This window comes from Panthera onca, chromosome D4, assembly GCF_046562875.1.
Source record: "Panthera onca isolate mPanOnc1 chromosome D4, mPanOnc1 haplotype 2, whole genome shotgun sequence".
Classification (NCBI taxonomy): Eukaryota; Metazoa; Chordata; class Mammalia; order Carnivora; family Felidae; genus Panthera; species Panthera onca.
The window spans coordinates 74,981,855-75,009,719 of record NC_138351.1 but is presented as its reverse complement, the minus strand read 5'-3'; the positions used below and the strand labels follow the sequence as shown (position 1 = coordinate 75,009,719).

Genomic DNA, 27,865 nt, shown 5'->3' with positions numbered 1-27,865 from the left:
TCCTTCCACCGCACCCGACAGGGAAGAGTCGTGGGGACAGCAGTGGCCAGAGAATATGGATACTGGGTTCTAGTCCCAGTTTTGCTACTGACTTGCTGTGTGATCTTAGGCAAGTTCCTTAACTTCTCTGAGCCTCAGACTTCACAACTGTAATGAAAGGATTGGAGATGGTCCCTAAAGCCCTTTCAAGCAATGATGATGATAACAATGGGGCTGTCATTGATTAAACCCCCACTATAAACAGCGCATCATGCTAAGGGTTTTACAAACATTAATCTTCACAACCCTATGAAATGGGTTTTGCCATTTTATTATTATTTACAGGTGAGGAAACTGAGGCTCAGAGAGGTTAAATAACTTGCCCAAGAGCACACAGCTCACTAGTGGTAGAGCCAGGATTTGAACCCAGGACTTTGTGGCTCCAGAACCCTGGCTCTTCACCATTATGTTTCTTTGCCTTTGCTCAAGTCTCAACAGCCATCTCTATTTGTTCATTCATTCATTCATTCATTCAGCACCTGCCCATACTGGGCCCTGGGCCCTGTCCCCAAGGAGCTCGCAGCTAAGCAATGACGAAACAGTGATCTGAGCACAGGGTGGGGCTGGGGAGCCTATAACTCAGCCAGGGGGGTGAGAGGACTTCCAGGTGAGGTGTTGAGGATGTGCGTGGGAAGAGGACCAGGTTGTCCACTCCTCTCTTGCTCCCTTAGGCCTCTACTGACCCCCTGGTGCCTGAGGGGCCATCGTGGGCCACTCTCACATGGAGAATGGGCCTCAGTGTGGAGGAATGAATATAGGCTCAGGGGCTGCATTCGGGAGAGCGCGGGCTTGGGCTCAGACAGAGCACCGCCGATTTCCTACTCTGACACTTTGACATATCATTCAACCTTTTGGAGCCTCAGTTTTCCAGTCTGTAAAATGGGGGAGTGATGGCTTGTTGGCAGAAGTCTGCTTGGGGGCTCCAGGCCCGTTGATCCAGACGTAATCCTCTCCTGACCCCTCTTCCTCCTCTTGTAGGTGGTACTGTCACCAGGGACCCACTGGGACCGGTTCTCACTGATACCCTGCGATGTCCCCTGTGTGGTCAAGTCGGGACCCCCCCAAAGACGGATGGCCCAGACTCAGCCACCTCTGGTAGGGACAGATGCTCACTCTCTTCTCCCAGCCAGACACCCAGCTCTCCTTTTTGGGAGTTCGGGGGCCCCAGGGGGTGTTTAGGTCGGGCGGCTGCTCTCCCAGTCTGGGGCAGAGCAAACCAGGCAGAGGATTTGTTTCCCGAAGCGAGGCACTGCCAGCATGGCCAGCCCAGTGTCCAGCTCTAACAGGGCAGAGGTGGGTGGCCCCCTGTTCTGCCTGTTCTAGAGCTTTCCAGGCAATCAGACTGACATCTCTGGCGCCCCCCCCTTGCAGGGACAGAAAGCGCCGCCCCAAGGAGGAATGCACACTCACGCTCAGCCTCCAGCCCCCCACGACGGAGCAAGCAGGCAGGGTCGCCGGCCCGGCCGCCCCCCGGACTGTGGTATCTGCCTGCCATGCCCCCAGCACCGGCCCCTCCCGCCTTTGCCTACGTCTCCTCGGTGCCCATCGTGCCTTACCCGTCGGCCGCTGTGTAAGAACCTCCCTTTCCCACCTTCCCAGCCTCTGTTTAACTGGCTTCCCAATTCGCGTTCACATCTGTGTCCGGCTGCTGAGAACCCGGGCATTGCTCACTCCTGTGTTTCACCCCAGTGTATAACGTGCAGAACAAGCAGAACACTCGTGCAGCCACTCAACAAACCCTGAATGCTCCCTGCACACCAGGGAGAGTGCTTGGCCTGGGCGGGGACGGGGTGCCCAGCAGTAGAGCCTGACAGAGGGCCCTGCCCCCTAGGAGCTCACAGGGAAAGCTCATGGGAGTCTAGCTCTAGAACCCTAACCCTTCCCCATTTCCTGTGGGTCTTTCCAGCAAGTAAGTAATGCACACCCACTGCTTGTCAATAGCCTTTATTTTTTTTTTAGGTTTATTTACTCATTTTGAGGGGGCTACAGGGAGAAGCAGAGAGAGAAGGAGAGAGAGAGAACTGCAGGGCTCAAACTCGCAAATTGGGAGATCAGGACCCGAGCCAAAATTCAGAGTTGGGTGTTCAACTGCCTGAGCCACCCAGGTGCCCCATGCTTTACTTTTCAGAACAGTTTTAGATGCAGAGAGGAATGGAGCAGACAGTAAAGAGAGTTCTCATATAACCCCACCCACACACGCACACGCACACACACACACACACACACACACATACACACACACACAGTTTCCCCCGTCACTAACATCTTACTTGAACGTGATACTTTTGCACAGTTAGTGAACCAATATTAATACATTATTATTAACTGAAGCCCATAGATTATTTGGGTGTCTTCAGTTTTTTTATAGGTTTATTTTTATGTTTGAGAGGGAGCGCAGGTGAGGAAGGGGCAGAGGGGGACAGAGGATCTAAAGCGGGTTCCATGCTGACAGCAACAAGCCCGATGTGAGGCTCAAACTCATGAACCATGAGATCATGACCTGGGCCAAAGTCGGTCACTCAGTTGACTGAGCCACCCAAGTGCCCCATGGGTTTCTTCAGTGTTTACCTGAAGGTCTTTTTCTGGTCTGGGATCCCGTCCAGAATGCCACGTACACTCAGTCATCATGCGTCCTTAGGCCCCTCTTGGCTCTTGGCTGTGCTCATTTCTCAGACTTGCCTTGTTTCTATTCGGATATGGCCTCTGCCAAGAGAGAAAATACACGGCAGTTGAGGCAGAAGTGGTTCCGCGTTTAGAGTCCAAGCTCTGCTAGATCTCCGTCTGCCACCTACTGGCGCCGTGGCCTTGGTAAAGCTACTTCCTCTCTGAGCCTCCATTTTCCCATCTGTTAAATGGGGTAATAGTCTCGACCACGTACAGTTAGCTGTGTGAGGGTGAAGTGAGGCACGTGGCCAGACGCACGTGAGACGTTTGTGGAATTTGTCGTGGAGGGCAGCGTTGCCGTCACCGTGGGGAGCGCCACTGCACGGCACGGTCGTTGGCAAAGAAGAAAGATGCATAAAGGTGGCTTCCACAGGACAGGATTGTGCAGGAGGAGGAAAACCCTGGACCCTGAAATTAGGAGACTTGTCTTCTTGTCCTGACTGTCACTGGCTAGTTCCGTGCCTCAGGGTCCCTCGGTATAAAACGAGTCGGGCGGGAGCCTCCTTCAGTGGCACGGCATCAGCATCCTGTGTCGTGCGCAGCAAGAGGCCAGGGTCGCTGTGGGGGCTGGCGCTCGGCGGGAGCAGAGGTGTAGGGTGCCGCCCAGCCCCCGCCCCCATAAGGACTCTGGCCTACGCGATGCTTTCTTGCCGCCCACAGCTGACTCCAGGAGTATTCTGCTCCGTTGGCTATGCGAGGATGCTCAGGCCTGCGGCAGGAGATGCCTGCCTATGCCCCGACTCCCTGGGCAGGAGAGGTTTCTCCTGGAATCGGCTGGCCCAGGATGAAACTCTGGGTGCCTCTCCGCTTTGGAGGCTGTCCCATATCCTTCCAGACTCAGACCTGTGGGCAGACCTAACCAGGTGGCTGTGTCCAGGCCTGGACAGGTCATAGGGAAGGAGAAAAGCCCTGAGCTGTAGTGCCCGACAGACCTGGCCGGCGGTAGCCTACAACCTTAGCTGGGTCACTTTGCTCCTCTGTGCCTCAGTGCTTTCCTCTGTGAAACGGGTTGTGGTAAGGATTACATGAACTAATACACGGAAAGCCCGCAATACATAGAAGTTGGCCAGGAAGAATAGCATTTCAAATGCTGCTAGAGTTTGGGCTGATGATGCCCTCAAGTTTCTCCATCTGCCATCAGCAGGACTGAGCATGCTCAATGACAGGGTGCCCTTTAGAAAGTTTATGGGGCTGTGCTGCCACCTGCTGGCCAAGTGCCTTATAGCCCTGCGCCAAAGGCTTTCTAGCCAGGAAGGTTTTTTGGGGTTTTTTTTGGGCCAAAACAAAGGTGGGGGACAGTTGCAGCTTCTGCCTTAGAGGGTGTTTGGGATGTGACTTTCGGGCCAAGCTAGCTGGTCATCAAATTATTAAACGGTAGGGGTGTGTGTAAACCCAGTAATTACACCTGATAGTCCCCGGGGGAAGGAATTGGATTCAAGAAGCCTATTGGTTCGGTTCAGATGATATGTACTGGCATCTCCTGGGTGCTAATTAGCTCCGGGTGTGAGTCCAGCACTGCCCCTTCCAGCGCTCTGACTCTGAGCTGACAGGTACACAAGCACTTAGAGTGGCCAGGCAGCGTCCAGAGCTTTCGACCTGAATTTTCCTATCAGATCTCTCCCGGGAGGTGGCTAAAGGTGGCTCTTTTAGGTGGGGGAACAGAGCCCCTGGAAGGGGAATCCGCACAGAATGGCTGGGATTTGGGGGCAGGCTTCCTGCCTCACCTGGCTTCTCTGAACTTCTCTTTGCTCGTCCGTAACATAAGCATAGCGGTACCCACCGAACAAGTAAGATACGTGCTGGTCAAGAAAACGTGTATCTCCGAGCCCGGCACACGGTACCCAGCATGCAATGCCAGCTCGGGGCTAGGTGCCACCAGACGGTTTTCCAAAGTGGTGGTGCCATTTTATGTCCCCACCAGCAGCTTATGAGTAAGCTTCTGATTTCTCCGCCTCCTGGCCAGCATCTGTCCTTTTGACTTGAGTCATCCGGTGGTGGCCAAGCACCTGACGTGGCATCTCACATGGTTTTTATTTGCGTTTCCCTGGTGGCTAATGACGCTGAGCATCTTTTCGTGTGCTTATGCGTCTGTGTGACTTCTTCGGAGAGATATGTGTTCTGGTCCTAGCAGAGCCCTTTTCTCCTGCACGCTGTACGATAACGTGGGTCCGAAGAAGTGGAAGGTCAGGAAGGGGGCCAGAGTTTACAGTGTGTCAAGCAAGACGCCAGTGACAGACTCTGGCCAACTCCTCCTCTACTTGTCCCTGCTGCATTTGGGCAAAACCTTTCTCTGTCTCCCTGTCTCCTCCACACGCTTGATTCCACAACACAGGGGCCACCCCCTCTTCCCGCCCGTCGCCGGACTGGGGAGCCTGGCTGCGTGCTGCGCTCACTACCTGGAGAAATCTGTGCTCTGTCACATGGCTCCCAGCACTTTACGCGACGCCCCACGTTCCTGCAGGGCCAGGCTGGGAAGGACACGTTTCCACCTGCTCCCTGGATGAGTGGAACAAGACCCTCCGCCTCCTACAGAACCCTAATTATTATCACGCGTCTCTGCTGCTCCACGCTTGGCAAATGGGACCACACGTTACCTCTCTGATGAAGGGGGTTTGCTACAGAGCCTGGGGGTGATCCTAGTCTCCCTGGGATCTGGCTCTGAGATGAGAAGCCCCAAGAAGGCAGTGGGGTCCATGTTACTCATTCACCAGTGTAACCCCAGGGCTGGCACATACTGTAAGATCAATAAACACGAAGTGAATAGGTAGATCGAACTAACCATTTTTTTTTTTTAAGTTTATTTTGAGAGAGAGCAAGAGAGAAAGAGAGCGAGTGTGAGTGGGGGAGGGGTAGAGAGAGAGGGAGAGAGAATCCCAAGCAGGCTCCACGCTGTCAGCACAGAGCCCGATGTCGGGCTCCATCCCACGACCGGGAGATCAAGACCTGAGCTGAGATCGAGAGTCGGTTGGTTGCTTAACTGACTGAGCCACCCAGGCACCCCTGCACCATTTTTTTTAAGTATTCATTTCTTTCTGAGAGAGAGAGAGAGAGATTGGGGGAGGGACAGAGAGAGAGGGAGACAGGATCCGAAGCGAGCTCTGTGCTGACAGCAGCGAGCCCGACGCGTGGCTCGAACTCACAAACCGTGAGGTCATGACTTGAGCCGAAGTCGGGACGCTTAACCGGCTGAGCCACCCAGGCGCCCCCTGAACCAACCATTTTCGAGACGCTGTTCCGGGTCGGGCACTCCCGTTTATCATCCTTCATCCCTCAAAGTAGGTGTTTATTATTCCCATTTGAGAGGTGAAGACTGAGACCCAGAGAGCAGGGGCCGTGGGCCCAGCTGGGGGGCCTGGCACGGGGTTGACTCCGAACCCGGTGCTCTGCCCGGCCCTGTCCGTGGTTAATGAACGCCGGGCCCTCTCTCCTCAGGTACTATGCGCCTCCGGGACCTACCTCAGCTTCCTCGCCCCAGCCAGCCGCCGCCGAGTGGCCCCCCACTGCCTCCTCCCGGCCGGCGCGGGGGCACCGGCACTCCATCCAGCTGGACCTGGAGGACCTGGAGGAGCTCAACAAGGCCCTGAATCGAGCCGTCCAGGCTGCCGAGAGCATCCGCTGCACCACCAAGCACATGAGCCGCTCCCTGTCAGCCGACCTGCGCCAGGCCCGCAGCCTCAGGGGCTCCTGCCTCTTCTGACTTCACCCTGGAGACTCAGACACAGATGAGGGGCAGGTGGGCCGGCGGCCTGCTGCTGTCCCCCAGGGCGGGAGTCGGCTGGAGCCACTCCCGAGGGCCCCGGCGACCCCTCCCCAGAGGCCTCCTGGCCCTGGGGTGTTGGCCTGGGTATGAAGAGAAGGAACTCCGGGGGGACCGGCCCCTGAAGGAAGTGCTGAGACCGAGGCCACCTTCTGCCCAGGGGCAGCCTCGGGGAGTCTCCTGGTCCTGCACTGCCCGCCTCTGGCTAATAATATGTATTTTATATACAGACGGACAATTTTTTTTTTTTTTTTTACTGTGTTTTCCTGGTCTTAGATCCAACCTACCAGGCCAGATGAGAAGGGATAGGGCCAGAGTCTCTGGTGCAAACCTGTCTCCTCACCGGTGACCAGCCCCTCCAGCGTAGGCGTTTCTGGGAAGGACACAGCCGTGCACTTTCCTCCTGGTGACTGGGGATCAGTAGGGCACTTTGACACCATCGAAACGTCAAGACGGCAGGCCCCCAGGATAACATGCGCCCAGCTTCTCCGGAGAGGACTTTCCCGTGGGCCTGCTGGGAAGGGGACACCCCCAGGGAGGGCCCAGGAAGCTGTCCATCTTGGTCCCTCTCTGTACCTCATCCCCTGAGCCCCAGCTCTGTCCCTGGGATCCCTGTGGAACTGGGCTAGTGGCCAAGCTGCCTGCCAGGCCCTGGTCTGCGGCCGGGAGGCCAGCCCGTCTCTGGCTCCCTACCTTGTAGCAGAGTGCGTACCTCAGCTTTTCTGGAATGTGTATGTATCAGTGATATTTGTATATTTGAGGCATTTAAAAATCTATTTTCGTTATGAGGGCAAATGAAGAAGAGTGAATATTGATCTTTGAAAAAAAAAAAAAAGAAAGGAAAAAAAAACATTCCCGAAGCTGCCCACATCTGTGGTGTGTGTCGTCAACTTGTGGTTTCTTTTTTAATTTTTTTTTTAATGTTTATTTATTTTTGAGACAGAGAGAGACAGAGCATGAACGGGGGAGGGTCAGAGAGAGAGGGAGACACAGAATCTGAAGCAGGCTCCAGGCTCTGAGCTGTCAGCACAGAGCCTGACGTGGGGCTTGAACCCACGAACCATGAGATCACGACCTGAGCCGAAGCCAGAAGCTTGACCGATTGAGCCGCCCAGGTGCCCCAAGATACCGATGCTTGAGCTAAATATTCAGCACGGGGCACTCACGGTTCACACACCACCCCCACTATGTTCCTCCTCCGTTGATGAGAGACTGAGGTCCCGGCGGGCTATCTGCCTGGCCTCGCAATGTCTGACTCTAAAATCCGTTTTCTTTACTGTTCTTTTCTTCCTAACCTCCGTAAGATTTTCTCCCCAACGCCTGCTATGTCTTCCCATGGCTTTCTCGTCAGCCCCCCTCACTTTCCACACACTCCTCCCTGCCCACCAGGCCCTGTTTCTACTTCATTTTTCAGCTGACCCTTCTCAGTGCACTTGAAAATGGCAGTTAGCCGAGAAGGGAAGATTTCCTGTAGGTTCTGAGCCTCTGAGCCTACCCTGTCCTGGATGCCAAGAGCCTACTCCGGGATACGAGGACGGGAACGGGGAGCCAAGGGCACAGGTGGGGGCGCAGGGCGGTGTCCCCAGCCTCAGTGCCCGGGGTGCAGCATGGCTCTTGGGAGGGTGGTGTCACAGGTGCCACAGGGCAGGGCGTCAGGTGCCGGGGCTATGACTCTTGCTCTGGATGGCTTTGGCCACTCGCTCCTGGAATTGCCTGAACGATGTGGCCCCAAGTCTTCTGCCACCAAGTGGTGCTGCTTCCCTCGCGTGACCATAAATCACAAGCCATCAAGTCTGGAAGGAGCTGGCCTTCCTTGCTGGACTCCTCGCTTTAGGTGCCCAGTATTTCTGTGCCATGGAGAGGGCCTGCCTCGGATGTGGCCCCATCTCGAGGGCTGCAAACTTGTTTGCAAGTTGACTGCTTTCCAGGGGCCAACCTCCCCCCTTGTTTTATCCTGTGGGCGTCAGGTGGGCACTGTGAGGGCACTTCGTGGAGACAGCTGCTCTGGCCTAGGCCCCAAGGCCTCTGCGTCTCCCCGTCCTGTCCCCTGCCCAGGTACCCTCCTCTTGCCAGGATGCTCACAGCGGCCTCTGCCAGAGTCTTTCTGCCTCCAGTCGGGCCCCTCCCAACTCGCCTCCCCAGATGGCCAGGGTAACATCTAAGGTGAGGTCCTTTGTGCTCGGTACCACACGCCAGAGTCCTCACCGCCCCCATTCACCTGAGCTACCAGGGCCTCCTGCTTCGATGTTTCTCAGACTCGCCCTCTCAGATCCTTGGCTTATAGCTGGAACAACAGGTGTTACAAGCTGCTGTTCGTAAATCTTTCTAGACTGGTTCGGATGCCCCTTCCAGGAAGCCTTCCCAGATTTCCACTGCAGGAGGCACCTCCCCCATGTTGGGCTCCCACAGCATTTGGTGCCTGTCATCGTCCAACCTGTGCCGGGTGTTACAGCAGGGGCTCTTCTGAGTAGAGGGACAGGGGCTTACCCAGTGATCAGCCGGGGCTCAGCCCAGGGCAGGCTTCAACGTGTGTGAATGAGTGACCAAATGAATGAATGAGTGAATGACACCCTGCCTGCTTCCAATGCAGAAGCTTTATTGATGCCACTGAGACAAAGACCGGAGGTACAAAGGGTGGGCATAGGGCTGAGGATGGGTCCCAGAGTCCCCAAGCTCCTAACCCAAGCTGTGTCCTCCTAGGACCCCTCGTTTTCCTTCTGCTTTTCTTCCTGGTGCTCTTTCTCCAATGGCCCACACACATCCTGGAAGACAGAAGGAGCGCAGTGATGGGGGCAGGGCAGGGCTCTTGCCAGGGGAAGGGTGGAATGAGCTCCAGAACGTGGCCCCAGCTTAGGCCCTGCCGCCTCCTAGCTGGGTGACCTTGGGCAAGGCATTTTTCCTCTCTGAGGCTCAGCTTCACCTCAGAAGGGGGGCTCGAGCCCTTAGAACAACTGCCATTTACTGAGGACTTGCTGAGCCTTTATGTTGATCTGGATCCCTCACAACCGTTGGGTAGATGATGTAAGCGAGGTTCAGGATGGCCGTGTGGCCTGTCCAAGGTCCCCAGCCAGCAGATGGGGCGGGGGGGGGGGGGAAGCGGGGAGCAGGGCTGCGAGCCCAGTCCTTTCCCGCAGCTCCCAGGAGCAGGGAGGGGAGGTGGTCTAGGGGTGGTCACGAGGGATGACCTCAGGCAGCAGAGACATTTTTATTTCAATAATCCTGAAAGTATTTCATGTATATCCCCCCCCCCCCCCCAAAGTGTCACCAGCTCATCAGCTCTGTGATTTCAGATGTTACTGCCCAGGGCAAGACCATGTAAAGCCTCTCATTGGGCACAGGTCGAATGGAAAGCATTAAGATGATTTTATACGTACTTGTCAGTTACAGCAAAAGTCAGGATGGTAGTCCTGGGCTTGGGGCCATTTGGGTGGTGCTGAAAACCACAATACCCACTCCCCAGCCACAGGTATTTGAAGTCTGGGGTGTGGCCGGTAGTTGTCAACGATCATTACCCTTGTGTGTTTCTTTGTCACGTTCCCATGGCCACACTTGTGTCTGCTGTTCCCCTCCTTTCCAAGCCACCCCCCCCCCCCCCCCCCCCCCCGCTCTGGATGCCCTTCCTGTTTCACAGTGACTTTTCCTTCCTGGTTCCTCATCCCGTGGGCTTGCAGGAAACTCCGCTGTCCCTGCAGTGAGGCAGGTGCTTAAAAGTAGGATGTCCTATTTCACTGCACAGCCTGGGCCGGCAGCTCGCCGCCCTGGGCCTCTGGGGCTGCCCATGGCAGAGTCACCCTGAGGGTGGGCTCAGCCCAGTCCTCCCTGCCTTCACCTGTTTCTCATCGGAGTACACGATTTCTGACTTCTGCATGCCCATGCACATGATGGCTTCGTGGAACTCTCTCATTTGCTCCTGGGTCGCTTGTGGCTTGTCAGCTGCAGGAGGGAGTGAGGGGACATTGGGTGAGCATGCTGGGGTCCTAGCTGGGAAGCCAGGGAGGGTGGGGGAGCTGGGGGCCCGGCCGCAGGGGAAGGGGTCCTGGGCGAGGTAGAAGAAGTTTGAGGGATGCCTACTGTAGAAGGACAGTCCCATGTTCTGCTCGTCTTTCGGGAAGAAGGCAAGCATGAAGGTCGTGGGATCCTTGGTGAGCAGGAGGTAGCCAAGTTGTTCTTTGCCGAACTCTGGAGGGGAAAACCACTGGGTGAGACCACACAGCACAGTGGTCCCCAATGGTGGGCAAGGAGCCCTGGGCATGCCCATGGCCACACAGCAATGAGTGAAGGCCAGGGGTTCACCTGAGTCACACATCCCTAGTCCCATTGTGTGCCGGGCCCTGTGCTACTATGTGGAATCACAGCCTCACACGGGCTGTGACTGTCAGGGCCTTTCTCCCCATTTTCCAGATGAGGAAAATAAGGCCCAGACAGGAGCCTCAGGGCTCCTGAGTGCTGTTGGCTTAATTCCATTGGCATTTGTAGATTCCTACTATGTGCTCTCTCTGGGGTGATAGCGGGGATATGAGTGAACTCACTGCGTGCCCGACAAACACTGCCACCCTCAGATCCTAGAGGAGAAAAGGTGGTTGGAGAGAGGCAGGACCACAGCCAGACTTGGGTTTGAGTCCTAGTTCTAATTACAGGCTGTGTGACTCCAGGGCAACTGCTTGACATCTCTGTTTCTCTGTTTCCTCATCTGATCGCTGTAATGTCCTCCTAAGGTTGTTCGTGAGTATTCAGGGGGTCAATTCATGTAAGGCACTTCCAGCAGTGCCTGGCACATAAGTAAGAGCTCACATATGTTGGCAGTTATTCCTGAGTATTGCAGTGTGCAGACACCAGGACCTCGGAGATGGAAGAAATGGGCCTGTCCTGTGTTCTCTGTGCCTCCAGCCTCCAGGGCCTTAGCCCCAGCACCTCCTCTTTTGGCTGGCCCACCCAGCTGTCCCCAGGCTCCCACGTGTGGGCTGGATCTCACCGTGTTTAGACAGACTCCCGTTCTCCCGCTGGACATTCAGGTAGCTGGAGTTATAGACGCACTGGTTCCCTCTAACAGACAGAAGGGGGGAGAAAAACAGGAAGACCGTCAAGGAGAAGTGGACAATCACTGACCACCATCATCGAGGGGCAAGAGTCGGTGGTGATTAGAGTCCACTCTCCCCATTCCATGGATGAGAAGGCTGAGGTCAGGAAGAGGGAGGGACTTGATCAAGGTTACCCAGCAGCTAGGAGCAGAAGCTTGGGGCTAGCATGTGGGAGGGGGGTCTCACATGGTTAGGTAATCTCTGACCAGTATTTTGTCCTCTGTGTAGTTGATGTCAAAGTAAAAGAAGGCCGCTTGGATCGTTCTAGACGACTCGTTGAACTCTGGGTAGCGGAAGGCCGAGGCGATGTAAAACCACTTGCCGGAGAGCTGGGTTGGAGAGAGAAGCCAGGAGCTGATGATGGAGGCCGAGGGCAGAATCCCTGCCAGTCAGCCGGGCAGATTTATCCCTCCATTTTGCACACGGGGAGCCTGGGGCCCCAGGCGAGGAGCGGGCATGCAGGAGGTCACTCTGAGGGTCAGGCACCTCCCCCAGCCGCTGGGTGGCCCCTCGTGCAGTACAGGAGGCTCCCTCTGAGGGGCCTTGCAATGAGACTTCTGGGTTTGGAAGCAGAAGAATGCCCCCAGAGGCTGGTCAGAATGCCACCCCAGGACCCGGGGGGAGAAGAATGCAGAGGTGGGGAAGGGGGTTGACCGCAAGCCAGCAGGAGAAAGGGAAGCCCAGAGAAGGAGGCAGCTGCCCACAGCACTCAGGGGCCCCGGGCATGCACCTGGTCCAGGGTGGCGTTGGTGATAGGTGCCGCTGTGAGGTTGGCACACTCTGGGCTCTGGGCTTCCAGCAGAGGAAGGAGGCTCAGGACAGCAAGGGCCCAGGACAGCACCATGCCTGGAGGGAGAGGCACCTGGAGTCAGGCAGAACTGGTGGCTGTAGGGTACAGTGACCTTTATAACGAGCTGTGGGTGGAGTCCTGGAGCCCCCTGGTGACACATCAGGTGACTGCTTGCGAAATGCCTGGCACAAACCTTTCCCTCCTTCCCCCAAAACCGGCAGTGGCTAAAGCCTGCAAGCCTGGGTCTAACTTAGACCGGCTGTTCAAAGCCAAGGGGGGGTGTGGGCTGGAGGGGTATTGTCAAACATGGGTAGATTTCAATAGAGGGGCCTCTAAGCAAGCGCTTATGTTTTTGGGTGTTTTGTTTTGTTTTGTTTTAAAAGCTCTTATGTTTTTACCCAATTCGTGTCCCACTGAGCATTCAGACTTGAGCAAGACCTAACCGTAAATCAAACGCAGGTGGCAGCTTAGAGAGTTCCCAGGCTAGGTGGGGTGGGGGTGGGGAATGGGATGGGGGAGGGTCAAGGGTTGGGGAGAGGGCAAAACATGGATTCTATTCCAACTGATTGTGGTAACAGCTGTGGACCAGCACAAGTCCGGTGGGGTGGGGGGCAGCTGAATCTTGGAGGAAAGAAGGGATGTTTCCAAAAGAAGGAGGCGTCTAAGTTATATTGCCTATTTCCAGTAAATGTGGTATTATCTGAACTCTCTCCCAAAATCTGGAACGAGAAATTATGTCCATGTGGTCCCCACCCCCGGCTATGTGAGCAGGGGGGTGGGCCTCTCTTTTCACCAGTTGGTCCCCAACCCTGGCCAGTGGTCACCGTTGCAGAATGAGAGCTTCCATTGCCTGCTTGCATTTTTACCTGACAAGGTCAGATTGGTATCCCTAAGAATAAACGCGCTCAAAAAGTTTTATTATGTCGTGCTTACAATTCTATGTTCTTGTCCATTTCATGTATTTTGAGTCATTTTTCATGTTTTGGTGCAGTCCGCGGTCATAATTTTAGTGGACGCATCCCCTTTCGTTCGCTTCCTAGATTCCAACATACTTAATGATGTCCTCCCTTTATATCTATGGCATTTTGTTTTATTTTTCCAGCTTTATTGAGACATAATTGCCCATAGCATTTCACATTGTGATGTTTCCTCTCCTAAGTGTCAGAAACGGCCAAATCGCTTTCTAAAATTACCATACCGTTCAAGAGAAAGAAAAACGTGTCACGTACAAACTCACAGTGTAATTCAAAACAGCCAAAAACTAGAAACAGTTCAAATACCCGTCATCGGGAAAATGGAGAAACACATTGTGGCGTTTTCGTAAATGGAACATTACTTCGCGATAAAAACAAATGAACTTCCGATTTGTAAGACAACGTGAATGAATCTCAAAAACAGTACGCTGAGCAAAAGGAGCCAGACTTAAGAAAGCACACACCGTAGGGGCACCTGGGTGGCTCAGTCGGTTAAGCGTCTGACTTCAGCTCAGGTCACGATCTCACGGTCCGCGAGTTCGAGCCCCGCATCGGGCTCTGGACTGATGGCTCAGAGCCTGGAGCCTGCTTCCGATTCTGTGTCTCCCTCTCTCTCTGCCCCTCCCCCGTTCGTGCTCTGTCTCTCTCTGTCTCAAAAATAAATAAACGTTAAAAAAAAAAATAAAAAAAAAAAGAAAGCACACACTGTATAGTTTCCATTTGTAGAAAGTTCTAGAATAGCCAAAACTAATCTATAATGGTAGAAATCGGATCAGCGGTTGCCTAGGGCAAGGAGGGGAGTCTGACTGCCAAAGGTTGTAAGAGCACTTTCTGAAGTAGGTGGCATTGTTCCAAATTTCCACTGCAGGGGTGGTTACACACATAATGTACGTTTGTGAAAACTCATTGAACTGTAAACCTAAAATGTGTGCATTTTATTGTACGCCAATTATACCTCAATTAGGTTGATTTAAAAAAAAAAAAAAAAAACAACTCTCTTCCCAAACAGAGAAGACAAAAAACACTAACGCTGTTTAATACGGTGCCAATTTGGCGATGCCCAGATGAGTCCCTTTCTCCACATCCTCGTCAGAAGTGAAAATCCCTCTTTTCTTTCTTTGCTTGCCAGCTCACTTAGTGTTCTGAATTTGCATTGCTCTAATCTGAGCCTTGAGAAAAGGATTGGAGCTTGTTGGCAAGGAAGAGTGGAGGTGACAGGACACGGGGCGCATAAAGGACCTGGAGGGCCCCTATGAGACAGCACGGGAGTGACGGGGCCGATGCTGGAGAGGGTCGGCGGGAACCGAGTGTGCAGGGCACAGAAGCCAGGCTGGGGAGTTCGCAAAGGGCTCTGCAGGTGCTGGATGAAATAGAAAGGTTTTAAGTAGGGTGGGAGACGAATAGTCAGATTTGCTCTTTAGAAAGAGCCCTCTGTCTGCAGTGGGGAAGGTGGGGAGGGGGAGGGGAGGGCACCACCTTGGGAGCGCAGTCAGAGGCTGCTGCAGTGGGACTGGGGACAGATTTGACACACTGCTTATGTCAAAGAGAAGCTGGGTGTTCTATGGGGACAGCACTACCATTACCCCGGACCCTTGGGGCTTCTGCCCACACCCCAGAGCTTTAGAGGATCTCCCATATCACACGCATACACACAGGCGCATGCACACACGTACGGTTCATTAAATAACACAGAAGCACCTCTGTCCAGCGGGATCTGGTGCCTGGTTCCGGCACAGAATGACCCACAGCCCTAAACATCCCTGAACGACCAACGCTGTTCAGACCCCAGGGGAACAGTTCTTCCCTCTTGTGCCTTATCCTTGGATCGCGTTGGGTGGCCAGATGTTTTGTGAGTAGCATAGGGGAGATGAAAGCTTCTCTAACGGTGAGCAAATGGGGTGCTGCTCCTCGGGAGTGAGCGGTCTTCACTGTCGCCCAGGTGCCCTTTGGAGGTCCGTCTCGCTCTCTCCCAGGAGGCGTTACTTTCTAAGTGATTCCTTCGAGCACACCCAGCTCTCCCCCTGACACAGTACACTTTTCTCCATCTTCTTCCATGTCAAGGATGGATTAGTACCTCTCTGGATGGAGGGTCTGGACAGCCCTCCCTACCCTGCCCCTCCATCTGGCCCGGGTATCTTGTCAGGAGAAGTTTGGCAAGTTTGGCAGGAAATAGAAAAGCAATTGGGGCCACGCAGGATGGTGAGGAAATATTTGTCCTGGCTTGACCCCTTGCTAGCTGCGTGACCTTGGGCCAGTTACTTAACTTCTCTGTGCCTCAATTTCCCCATCTGTAAAATGCGGATACTGATGGTTGCTACTTTATCAGGTTGTTAAGAGGATTAAATCAGCGTGCAGTTGTGAAATGCTTGTTATAAGAAACAAACTTGCTTCTAAGAGTCGGCCAGTCATAACACCACTACCATCAGTGTAATGACAAGCTGGGGTAAGGAGAAAAGACAGATTCTTGCATTCCAGAAGTACCTCCAGGGGGCGCCTGGGTGGCTCCGTTGGTTAAGAGTCCGACTCTGGATTTTGACTCAGGTCATGATAGAGGGTCATGGGATTGAGCCCCTTGTCAGTCTCCGTGCTGGGCGTAGAGCCTGGTTAACATTCTCTCTCCCTCTCCCCCTGCTCCTTTCCCCCATTTGCTCTCTCTTTCCCTCTCTAAAATAAAATCTAAAAAAGAAAAGAAAAAAGGAATACTTCTGGGATTTTGGGATACATCCCACTTCTAAAGACATCAAAATGCAGAAATATGTAGATAGTAGGTTCAAGAGAATAGATACTTTCCCCATTGGATGGGTAAGGAAGCAAATGGCTCAGAGAGGTCAGGTGAACGGTGAGGTTTAGATGATCGGGGAAATGCACCCACTGTAAACGATTCGGTTCCAAGAAAGCCACTTTATACTTGTCTCTCCCTTGAGGCCAGGGCTGAGCTCTGTGCCTGATGACTAATCTGTGAGCTTCTACGTGAACGGCCACGAAGAATACACTGGCAGAGCAAATGATCCTAATTAGGAACTTTGTGTTTGGGCTGAGGAAACACTCAAAAAGATTTGCTCAAGTTCAGATCCTGTTCTGTCGTCTTGGACAATTTATGTAACCTCTTTGGACTTGGCTTTCCTCATCTGAAGAACCAGAGGAGTAACACGTGTCTCACGAGAGCTGTGCATGAGATGAAAACGTATCACTCTCAACAGGGCTCCCGCTCACGGTCAGTGTGCCAGAAAACGCAGCCACTCTTATTTTGAAAGGTGCTTTTATTGGGTTGAACCATATGCAACCGCACTTTATAGAGCAGTTGAATATCATTCAGTTTCATACGATCTGCCCTACTTATTGCAGAGCGATAGCTCTGTGTGTGGCTAGCAAGCAGGGAAGGGCATATCACCCCCATTTTGCAGAGGGAGAAACTGAGGCCCAGAGAGAAGGCATGACCAGTCCAAGGCCATGGCCCAGTCAGGAAGCTGGGACTGGAATCCACCTGCCTGCCTCTTCCCTTCTTGCTCGTCTTTTCCTCCTTTTCCCAGCACAGGGCAGCTGGGCATTGATGGCATGTGACTGTCCACGGCTGGGGCTTGATTCATTGTGGACAGAGCAAACACAGGATTGGCCCCACCTGGGAAGTCCACTCTGGCTGTTTCCTGACACTCGGTTGTGTAATGGGAGACTGGGAACTATAGGTGTTTCCAGCCCCGGAAGAGCTGCCTTGTGGTCCCCAACAATCTCCTACCTGCCCCTGCCAGGAAGGAGCTGGCCCAGCTTCGGAGGCCTCGCTGGCCAGGTCACAGAGGCCTTCCTGGGAGTACAGGCTGGGAGTTGTGAATGTCACAGCTTTAACATAGCCCTTCTTCTCTTCCCTCTGGCCCTTCCTCCTGACTCTCTCATCCCCTCCGTGTCTCCAAAACCATGCAGATCCTGCTGATGCCTCTGGAGCTCTGACTGTGGCACGGAGCACTTTCCTGTCCCCTGGCTCAGCTGGCTGCCTCCTGGACGCTCCACAGTGCCCCAGTGCAGCTCAAACCCACCTTGGCCACCAGCCCAAACCCTGCTCTCCTGTGCAACCTGTGGCTTGTCCTACTCCCTGGGGCTCCCACAGCCTATGCTATAGCATCCCCAAATATGCAGTGTGGCCTTTACTTCCAAGCCTTGGCAGGTGCTGTACCCTCTCCTCCCAGTGCCTTTTGTCACCTGGCAAACCTCTGTTCAACCTCTATCAGCATCAGCTTGGATGGTTAGTTTTATGTGTCAAGTTAACTGGGCCATGCGGTACCTAGATATTTAGTCAAATATTCTGGGTGTATCTGTGAGGGTGTTTTTAGATGAGATTAACATTTGAATGTGTAGTCAGAGTAAAGCAGATTGCCACCCCCCCCCCCCAAGTGTGGGTGGGCCTCATCTAATCTGTTGAAGGCCTCAATAGAATTAAGAGTCTGCGTAAGAGCCTGACTGGTGGAGATGGACGTCAGTCTTTTGCAGCCTTTGGACATGAACTGAAACATTGTTTCTTCCCAGCTTTCCAGCCTGCCAGACTTTACACTAGAAGGACACCATCAGCTCTCCTGGGTCTTGAATTGGCCAACTCACTCTGCAGATCCTGGGACTTGCCAACGATCATAATCATGTGAGCCGATTCCTTATGATAAATCTCTTTACAGGGGTGTCTGGATGGCTCAGTCGGTTGAGCGTCTGGCTCTTGAGTTTGGCTCAGGTCATGATCCTAAGGTCATGGGATCAAGCCTCGAGTCGGGTTCCATGATTAGCATGGAGCCTGCTTGAGGTTCTCTTCCACCACCTCCCCCCTACCCCACCTCTCTCTCTCTCCCCTCCCTTCCCTTCCCCACTCACACACATACTCTCTCTCTCTAAATAAATTTTAAAACATCTCTTCACACACACACACACACACACACACACACACATCCTACTGGTTCTGTTTCTCTAGAAACCCTGATTAATACAGAGCGTGACCTCCTGACAAGCCTCCCTGTGCTGGGATTGCATCAGCCACGCCCTCCCCAAACACCGCCCACCCCAGCCTGGCCTCTTGCTCCCTGCACCCAAGGTCCAACACCTCCAGCTGCCTCCACCAGACCCAGAGCCCCCCCCCCCCCCCCACCAGGCGCCCTGCCAGGACTGTCTCTGTAACTGCAGTGCCCGCATACGGCTTGACCCAGGGAAGGCGCATGCTGAGACACGCATGTCAAGGAAATGTTCCAGCGAGCCTTGTTGAACAAGTTTGAGCACCTCCTGCACGCTGCACTCTGTGGCCACGGCAGAGGACAAGACCCAGCCCCTGGCCTTGCAGAGCTTCCTGTGGGGTTGACACACATTAGCGTGACTGAACTTTTCCATCTGCAGGACCGGAAGCCTGCTTCAACAGCTGGGCAAACTCTCTGGGGTGACAATATATGGTAGACCTTAGGAAATGATTCAAGAAGAAGGCCTTTCTGTTTCATCCTTGATTAATTTTCGGTCAGAGAAACGAAAAGAATATTCTTATCTTATTTCCAAGTTTGTTTGTTTGGTGTTTCCTAGTTTTGGAAAACTGTTTTCTAGATTCAGGAAATAGTGTGGGATCTCAATTCTTGAGCACACGCTAGAATCTCCAGGGAGACTTGTTTGTTTGTTTTTATTTATTTATTAATAATAGATTGTCACATTAGCTAACATAGAATGTACACAGTGTAGTCTTGGCTTCAGGAGTAGATGCCTGTGATTCATCACTTACCTACAATACCCATTGCCCATCCCAACAGGTGCCCTCCTCAATGCCCATCACCCATTTTCCCCACCCCCAACCCTCCCCCCATCAACCCTCAGTTTGTTCTCTGTATTTAAGAATCTCTTATGGTTTGCTTCCCTCTCTGTTTGTAACTTTTTTTTTTCCTTCCCTTCTCCTATGATCATCTGTTAAGTTTCCCAAATTCCACATATGAGTGAAATCATATGATACCTGTCTTTCTCTGACTGGCTTATTTCACTTTGCATAATGCCCTCCCGTATCATCCAAGTTGTTGCAAATGGCAAGATTTCATTCTTTTTCATCGCCAAGTAGCATTCCATTGTATATATAAACCACATCTTTTTTAAAAAAATTTTTATTTACTTTTGAGACAGAGAGAGAAACAGTGTGAGCAGGGGAGGGGCAGAAAGAGAGAGAGGGAGACACAAAATCTGAAGCAGGCTCCAGGCTCTGAGCTGTCAGCACAGAGCCCGATGCAGGGCTCAGACCCACAATCTGTGAGATCATGACCTGAGCCGAAGTCGGACACTTAACCGACTGAGCTACCCAGGAGCTCCCCTAAACCACATCGTCTTTATCCATTCATCAGTTTATGGACATTTAGGCTCTTTCCATAATTTGGCTATTGTTGATAGCACTGCTATACATATTGGGGTACATGTGCCCCTATAAATCAACACTCCTGTATCCTTTGGAGGAATTCCTAGTAGTGCTACGGCTGGGTTGTAGGGTAATTCTATTTTTAATTTTTTAAGGAGCCTCCACACTGTTTTCCAGGGTGGCTGCACCAGTTTGCATTCCCAACAGTGCAAGAGAGTTCCCCTTTCTCTGCATCCTCGCCAGCACCTGTTGTCGCCCGAGTTGTTAATTTTAGCCACTCTGACCGGTGTGAGGTGAAATCTCAATGTGGTATTGGATTCGTATTTCAGGGAGGCTTATTTAAGACACAGATCGCTGGGCCCCACCCTGGGAGTTTGTGATTCAGTAGTGTGGGATCTGGGCTGAAAATCTGCCTTTGTAACCAATTCCCAACTGCTGCTGGTTCTGCTAATCCCAGGGGGCCATGCTGAGCTCCCCCCTACCCCCACTTGTCAGTAGCCTTGGGTTTGAATCAAAGCTTTGCCTTGGCCTTGGCAGGTGACCTCGGGCACTTCGCTGGCTGTAGTTACCTTGTATTTAAGACGACGGGGTGTATCTGGGATGTGGGGATCTCTAAGCCCTTCCAGACAATGAATCCTGGGCTCTATGGACGGGATTTTTGGAGCCACGGCAAAGCAGCAGCACCTGGTGCTCCCTGTCTGGGGGTGGGGGGTGGGTGGGGGGAGAGACCCTGATGACCTGGAAACTTACAGCAAGGTTTTAAAACATAAAATTCCGAATATGAATCCAACTGCTTGTGATTTGTTCTTTCTCCTGGGTGAGAAGGGCGGAAAAGGTTTGATTCATTCAAGCTCCCAGGGTGGGAGGAGCAAGCCAAGAAAGGAAGAACTCTGAACCAGAGGTCAGGAGTTACAGGTTCCAGGTCTGGCGGGGTATAACTATGTCCTAATGTGTCTCAGATATCGAATGGGAGCATACTTATGCTAAAAACAAAACAAAACAAAACAAAACAAAACAAAACAAACAAAAACTATTGTTGGGGCGCCTGGGTGGCCCAGTCGCTTGAAGGTCCAACTCTTAGTTTCAGCTCAGATCATGATCTCTTGGTTTTGTGAGTTCGAGCCCCGTGTCTGGCTCTCTGCACTGGCAGAGATTCTCTGGAATTCTGGCTGGAATTCTCTCCCTCCTCCTCCTGTCTGCCCTTCCTCTGCTCACACTGTCTCTATCTCCCTCAAAATAAATAAATAAACTTAAATAATATCAAAAAAAATAACTGCTGTTTACCTGACATTCAAATTTATCTCGGTGGTCCTGTCTATTCGCTTGCTGAAACCAGCCATCTCTCAGATTCTCACTCACTTCCTCCAAGACAGGTGATATTGTGTCCTCTCTCGAGTATAGGTAAGAAATGCTCGTATTGAAGCACTGTCCGCAAGGGCCGAAAGACGGAAATGACCCAGATGTCCATCAGAGGATGAGCAGAGAACAAAAATGCGGTATACCCATACAGTAGAATATGAGTGAGTCATAAAAAAGAATGAAGTACTGTATGGAAACATATACCACAAGGGGGAACCTTGAAATCATGATACATGAAAGAAGTCAATCACAGAAGGTGAGCTTTGGGGGCACCTGGGTGGCTCAGTCCGTTAAGTGTCCGACTTCGGCTCAGGTTCGTGGATTAGAGCCCCACGTGCCAACAGCTCAGAGCCTGGAGCCTGCTTTGGATTTCGTGTCTCCCTCTCTCTCTGCCCCTCCCCTGCTCACACTCTGTCTCTCTCTCTTAAAAAACAAATAATAAACATTAAAAAAAAAAGGGCCAGCTTTCTATGGGAGGAAAGGGACATTAACGAGACTGACCTTTCCCATCTTCCAAACATTTTCTGTTTATATGAAATACGATTCCATTTGTATGAATTATCCACAGCAGGCAAAGTCAAAAAGCAGATGGGTGGTTTTCCAGGGGCTTGGGCAGAGGGGAATGGGGAATGACTGCTTCATAAGTATGGAGTTTCCTTTTAGGGTGATGAGAATGTTCTGGAACTAGATAGTGGTGATCGTTTCACAGCACTGTGAATGTACTAAATGTCACGAATGCTAAGTCTTATGTGTATGTTACTATGGTAAAAAAAAAAAAAAAAAAAAAAAAGGAATTGTTCATGGTAACCTCAATATACCCCCTCCGTGTCATGGGTTGAATTGTGTCCCCCAAAAAGATATGCTGAAGTCCTCACCTTATTACCTGTGAATGTGGCCTTACCTGGAAATAGGGTCTTTTGCAGACGTAATCAACTGAAGATGAGCTCATTCATGTGGACCCTCATCCACTATGACTGGTGTCCTTATAAAAAGATGTGCGGAGACACACGGGAGAAAGAATGCCACGTGACTAAAGAGGCAGAGACCACGGTGCTCCAGCCGGAAGCGGAGGAATGCCTGGGGCCACCGGAAGCTGATCAGGGTAAGGAACCTCTCCTAGAAGCGTGGGGGATGGGGGGCGCTGGCACCACTTGGATTTCAGACTTCCAGGCTGCAGAGCTGGGAGAGAATGCATTTCTGCTGTCCTAAGCCTCCAGGTTTGCGATGCTGTTACAGCAACCCTAGGGAAGGAATACGCCATGGGACCCCGACCACCCCCCTTTCAGTACTCACCCCCGTGCTGACTCCATGCCGTGTCTCTCTCTCTCTCTCTGCCTCCCTCCTTTGGGGGAAGCAGCATAAACAGGGCATCCCCTGAGCATCTTTTCTCCCCCCCACCCCTGCTCCCCCCCCCCCCCCCCGGGCTGGAAACCTCCCTCCGGGGGCTGTTCAAAGAAGCACACAGCCACAGATGCATCATTCCATTGCCTCAGTTTTAAATATTTATTTAAAATCCAGAAGGGAAAAAGGAGAAACGGAACCCACTGGGGTTTTAACACACTGACATGTGGACAGACACAAACAAGGACAGCAGAAAATCCCAAGAACGAGACAGAGGCCAGGTGGAGACTGGCGGTGTGGGGAAACCGAGGGCTGAGATGAGGCCCAAGCTGCTACAAGAACGCACTTCCGTGGGGAGCGTCTGGGTTGGGGCGGGAGGGCGAGGCATATACAGGAAGTGTCTGGTGGGGAAGGTGGGCCAGAGTGAGGTATTAAATAATGAAAATCAAATCCAATTCCCAAAGAGACACGACTTTTAGAGAAAATAAAAAAGAAGACACAAACAGACGTTCACATAAAACTTCCCCTTCTATAAAAATAATTCCATACTTAAAATAACCTCAAAATCCAACCTGGGCTGACTGGTTGTCTGATAAAGGACAGCCCAGATTACACTGGCTATCCCCCAGTCACGCGGCACCCCGAGATTCCTGCCGTCAGTCTTTCTCCTCAGCCCACATTTACCCTTGGAGCTAATGACGTGGGGTTTCTAGAGGACTTAATGACAATGGAAAAGCAAGAGTGATGGCCTCATCTTGGCAGGGACAAGCTCTGGGAGGGAGGATGTGGTGTGGTGAGATGGTTCCATGTTGATATGTCCCCTCCAGGCCGGCGCTGACCCAACACCGCTCTTAAAACTGGTTTCTTCAAAGTCAAGGCTTCAACCCCTGACTCTCCAGCTTAGATCACACCTTCCAAGATAAGCCTATCTTCCCTCCAGGACCGTGACCAGGCCGAGCCCAAATTCCTTCATGCTCAGGCCTCCCGCTGCCTTAGAAGGACAAACATTTCGAAATCCATAAATTAAAAAGGTGAATCTTTCTGCTTCTGTTTCTGGTAGGGTTTTTTTATTTTTTTATTTTTTTATTTTTTTTTCTTTTTCTTTCTTCGGCTTTGCTTTTTTTTTTTTTTTTTTTTTTTTTTTTTTTTTTTTTTTTCCTTTTTCCTTCCCCCTGCTTAGTCGATTACCTGATGAGCACAAGGGTGATACTCAGAACATGTTCAAATTCCCCAAACTTTGTCATTTGGAGGAGAGCACCACATGTGCATGATACCCCACATCAAAACGGTTCTTCAGAGTCTGTGGCAAAAATGGTAGCACCTTCAGAATCTTAAATAGGCTTTTTTTTTTCCTTAAAAAAAAATCACATACACTATGAGACAGCGAGCACCAGCGATTTCACAGTGGGAGGTAGCTAGCGTGGGCACCTCTGGCCCCGAGGGTCGCGCTGCCCCCTCTCGGCCTCCACTGCTTCCCACCCTCTGGCTGCTTCTTCCCTCACCTCTTTCCCAGGTGAAAAAATAGTAATGCACCTTCTCTGTGTTTGTTTAAATAAAATATATATACTTCTTCCTTTCCTTTTCTCCTTTTTTCATGTCTCCTCTCTAATATTGCACATCAAAGCTCCCTGGCAGGGACCAGCTGGCGAGATGCCCCCTCCCCTCAAGCTGGCTAGAACGTGGGGCTCTTTGGGCAGGAAGCTGGGGAGGGCAGAGCTGGGAGACAGGCCGCAGGGCTCAGGCGGGTTGCAGGCCCAGCTTGCTCTGGCTGGCTCTTTGGTCGGTCTTTGGGGCTGAGCTGGGATCAGTTGGTCCCAAGGATACACTGTTCCCTGCTACCCCCCAGCCACTTTTACTGGGCAGACGACAGCTGGGGCCCTACCCAGGAATCCTTGGGCAGGTGAGCTGTCTCTCCTGGGCCCACCTGCCCCTAAGGACCCTCCCTTTGCCTCCTCCTCCTCCTCCCTCCCCCTCAAGGCCTAGAGGAGCCAGGAGGTCAGAGGTCAGAGGAAGCACGCAGGTCCAACTTCGAGGCGGTACTGCTTCCCTGATGAGGCAGGAGGGAGGTTGTCCACGCTGACGATGGGCAGTTGCTGTGGGTCCTGGGTCCGGAAGGTGAAAAGCGTCTGATGCCAGCGGCCATCCTGGACCTGAGAGGAGAAGGGAAAGGGTACACGTGTGACCCTCACAGTCCCCACCATCTGTCACATGCACTTCTCATCTCTTCTCACCATCTTTAATGGATTCACGGGATTTCACTGTAGGGACCACCTGTATTTGCCCATTAAAAAATTTTTTTTATTTATTAAAAAATTTTTTAATAATTATTTTTAATTTTGATAATATAATAAATAAAATATTTATTTTAATTTTTTATTTATTAAAAAATTTTTTAATATTTATTTTTAATTTTGAGAGAGAGAGAGAGAGAACGAGCAGGAGAAGGGCAGAGAGAGAGGGAGACACAGAATCCGAAGGAGGGTCCAAGCTCTGAGCTGTCAGCACAGAGCCCGACATGGGGCTCAAACCCACAAACTGCGAGATCATGACCCAAGCTGAAGTCGGACGCTTCACCAACTGAGCCACCCAGGTGCCCCTGCATTCATCCATTTAGATTGCATCTATTATTTCTGTTCTCATAAGGAATGTCATTGGAGCTCAACTTCTGGGCATGTTCTTCTCGTTTCCCGAGAACAGATTCTAGAAGTAGATTTGCTGGATCAAAGGATACATATGTTTCTGAGGCTTTGGAAATATGTTGGATATACAATCAAACCTTGGATTGTGAGTAACTTGTTCTGCGAGCGTTCCATAAGAACGAGCAAACATTTCTAATACATTTTAACTTGATAAATGAGTGATGTCTTGCAATACAAGTAGTACATGATGCCCAATGTCACATGATCACAACTGAGCCAATGGTTCTCTCTCTCTCTCTCTCTCTCTCTCTCTCTCTCCCAGCGGGATTGTGGGTGATCGTTTCCCATATTCGGATGCTGAGTCTTAGGCTGGGGTGTTTGGCAGAAATCAGTGATTTTTCAGAACGTTGAAGGGGTGCCCACGACTGGCATTAGTGTATTTTTTGTCACTTCAAAGCACCTACAGACAGTCCTTTGCTCTTCCATACAAGCGTAAGCTTAGGAATGCTTTGCTTCATTCTAGGCCAGGCTGCCTGCAGATAGAGACCCTTCCCTCTGCTACCTTATTGCCAGTTACATTAAATACAGTACATGACAAGAGTTTATTAATACTGCCCTGTAGTCAACATCCGTGTGAGCGTGTACAATGGCCCCCATGCAGAAATAGGTTGAAAAGAAAGCCAGTAAGAAGGAGACGATCACAGTGGAAGTTAAGAAGGAAATAAGTCATCGAGAAATACGAGCGAGGTATGTGAGTGGCCGAAACTGCAAGATTTTATAAGAAGTCTACATGTGCATCTCGTCTGCAGAGGAGGAGGAGAGAAAGGCAGAGGAATCCCTCACTTGAAATGAGCTTAGGGAGATGTGTAAAATGTGGGAAACAGTGAAGAATTTTGTAGAAAAGTGCCACCCGAATAAGGCTGTAGCAGCCCGAGCGATGAATCTGTTTAACAACAATACAATGTCACATTTCTGTGAAATCCTCAAAAGGAGGCAAAAGCAAGAATCATTGGATAGGTTCCTTGTTAAAGTTGCAGGAAAAGAGAAAGATTCTACTGAGCCAATAGACAGCAGTGATTCCGTTAGAGTGAAAGTCGTCCTACACAATAACCCTCCTCTCTCGTCTCCCTCACACCAGCCACCAAGGTTTTCAAAGGTAAGTGCAGGTTAATGTCTTTATTTTTCTTTATATTTTGTATTTTCTTTATTATTTTGTATTCTATTGCACTATTGTAATCATTTTTATGTGAATATTTTTGGGTTGTGGAACGAATCATCTGAGTTTCTGTGATGGGGAAATTCACTTTGATATACAAGTGCTTTGGATTACAAGCATGTTTCTGGAACGAATTATGCTCTCAAACCAAGGTTTTACTGTACAGGCAAACATCGTTTCATTGCACTGCACTTTGCTGATCTTCACAGATGTGTGTTTTATAAATCAGAGGTTAGTGGCAACCCCCTGTGTCGAGCAACATGTGTCAGTGTCACTGTCCCAACAGCATTTGCTCACTTTGTATCTCTGGGTCACATTTTCTTTTTTTTTTTTTTTTATTTTTTATTTTTTTTATTTTTTTATATATATTTTTTTTTATTTTTTATTTTTTTAATATATGAAATTTACTGTCAAATTGGTTTCCATACAACACCCAGTGCTCATCCCAAAAGGTGCCCTCCTCAATACCCATCACCCACCCTGCCCTCCCTCCCACCTTGCCCTCCCTCCCACCCCCCATCAACCCTCAGTTTGTTCTCAGTTTTTAACAGTCTCTTATGCTTTGGCTCTCTCCCACTCTAACCTCTTTTTTTTTTTTTTTTTTTTTTTTTTCCTTCCCCTCCCCCATGGGTTTCTGTTATGTTTCTCAGGATCCACATAAGAGTGAAACCATATGGTATCTGTCTTTCTCTGTATGGCTTATTTCACTTAGCATCACACTCTCCAGTTCCATCCATGTTGCTACAAAAGGCCATATTTCATTTTTTCTCATTGCCACGTAGTATTCCATTGTGTATATAAACCACAATTTCTTTATCCATTCATCAGTTGATGGACATTTAGGCTCTTTCCATAATTTGGCTATTGTTGAGAGTGCTGCTATAAACATTGGGGTACAGGTGCCCCTATGCATCAGTACTCCTGTATCCCTTGGATAAATTCCTAGCAGTGCTATTGCTGGGTCATAGGGTAGGTCTATTTTTAATTTTCTGAGGAACCTCCACACTGCTTTCCAGAGCGGCTGCATCTGGGTCACATTTTCATAATTCTCGCAACATTTCAAACTTTTTCATGACTATTATATTTGTTTTGGTGATCTGTGAGCAGTGATTATGATGCACTGAAAGCTCAGATGATGGCTGGCATTTTTTTAGCAGTGAAGTATTTTTTTTTTAATGTTTATGTTTTTGAGGGAGAGAAACAGAGTACGAGGAGGAGAGGGGCAGAGAGAGAGGGAGACGCAGAATCTGAAGCAGGCTCCAGGCTCCGAGCTGTCAGCACAGAGCCCCACATGTGGGGCTTGAACCCATGATCAGGTCAGATCATGTCCTGAGCCAAAGTCAGACACTTAACCGACTGAGCCATCCAGGCATCCTGATCAGTGAAGTATTTTTTAATGTTTACTTATTTTTGAGAGAGACAGAGACAGAGAGAGACAGAGAGACAGAGTGTGAGTGGGGGAGGGGAAGAAAGAGAGGGAGACACAGAATCCGAAGTAGGCTCCAGGCTCTGAGCTATCAGCACAGAGCCCAATGCAGGCTCATGGTTCCCACGAACATGAGATCATGACCTGAGCCGAAGCTGGATGCTTAACCAACTGAGCCACCCAGGCACCCCAATCAGTGAAGTATTTTTTAATTAAGGTATGTACATTGTTTTTTA

General features: G+C 51.1%; 3 protein-coding genes and 1 long non-coding RNA gene across 10 annotated transcripts in view; 2 read left to right on the top strand and 2 right to left on the bottom strand.

The window, feature by feature from the left end:
* The window catches only part of AKNA (AT-hook transcription factor), a 55,090-nt gene extending 48,401 nt beyond the window's left edge, over nt 1-6,689 (top strand). For all 7 annotated transcript variants that reach the window (XM_060608899.3, XM_060608900.3, XM_060608903.3 and 4 more), the window contains 3 exons: nt 1,018-1,134; nt 1,411-1,609; nt 6,136-6,689. In XM_060608899.3, coding sequence (XP_060464882.3) covers nt 1,018-1,134; nt 1,411-1,609; nt 6,136-6,400 — 581 coding nt within the window. In that variant the 3' untranslated portion in view covers nt 6,401-6,689. The remainder of the gene's footprint in view (nt 1-1,017; nt 1,135-1,410; nt 1,610-6,135) is intronic.
* Nucleotides 6,690-9,039: 2,350 nt separating this feature from the next.
* LOC132663039 (alpha-1-acid glycoprotein) lies at nt 9,040-12,382 on the bottom strand. Its single transcript, XM_060608908.3, has 6 exons — nt 12,269-12,382; nt 11,725-11,867; nt 11,433-11,503; nt 10,532-10,639; nt 10,290-10,393; nt 9,040-9,222 (listed from the first exon to the last, which is right to left on the bottom strand). The coding sequence occupies exons 1-6, from the start codon at nt 12,380-12,382 to the stop codon at nt 9,157-9,159; spliced, it is 606 nt and encodes a 201-aa protein (XP_060464891.1). The 3' UTR covers nt 9,040-9,156.
* Nucleotides 12,383-13,979: 1,597 nt separating this feature from the next.
* Nucleotides 13,980-23,904, top strand: LOC132663041 (uncharacterized). The gene is made up of 5 exons (XR_013551689.2): nt 13,980-17,458; nt 17,818-17,926; nt 21,050-21,263; nt 21,931-22,109; nt 23,176-23,904. It is a non-coding gene; the product is annotated as an uncharacterized LOC132663041 (long non-coding RNA).
* Nucleotides 23,905-24,351: 447 nt separating this feature from the next.
* The window catches only part of COL27A1 (collagen type XXVII alpha 1 chain), a 138,896-nt gene continuing 135,382 nt past the window's right edge, over nt 24,352-27,865 (bottom strand). Inside the window, exon 61 of the mRNA XM_060608896.3 lies at nt 24,352-24,498. Within this exon, the coding sequence (XP_060464879.3) occupies nt 24,352-24,498 (147 nt within the window). The remainder of the gene's footprint in view (nt 24,499-27,865) is intronic.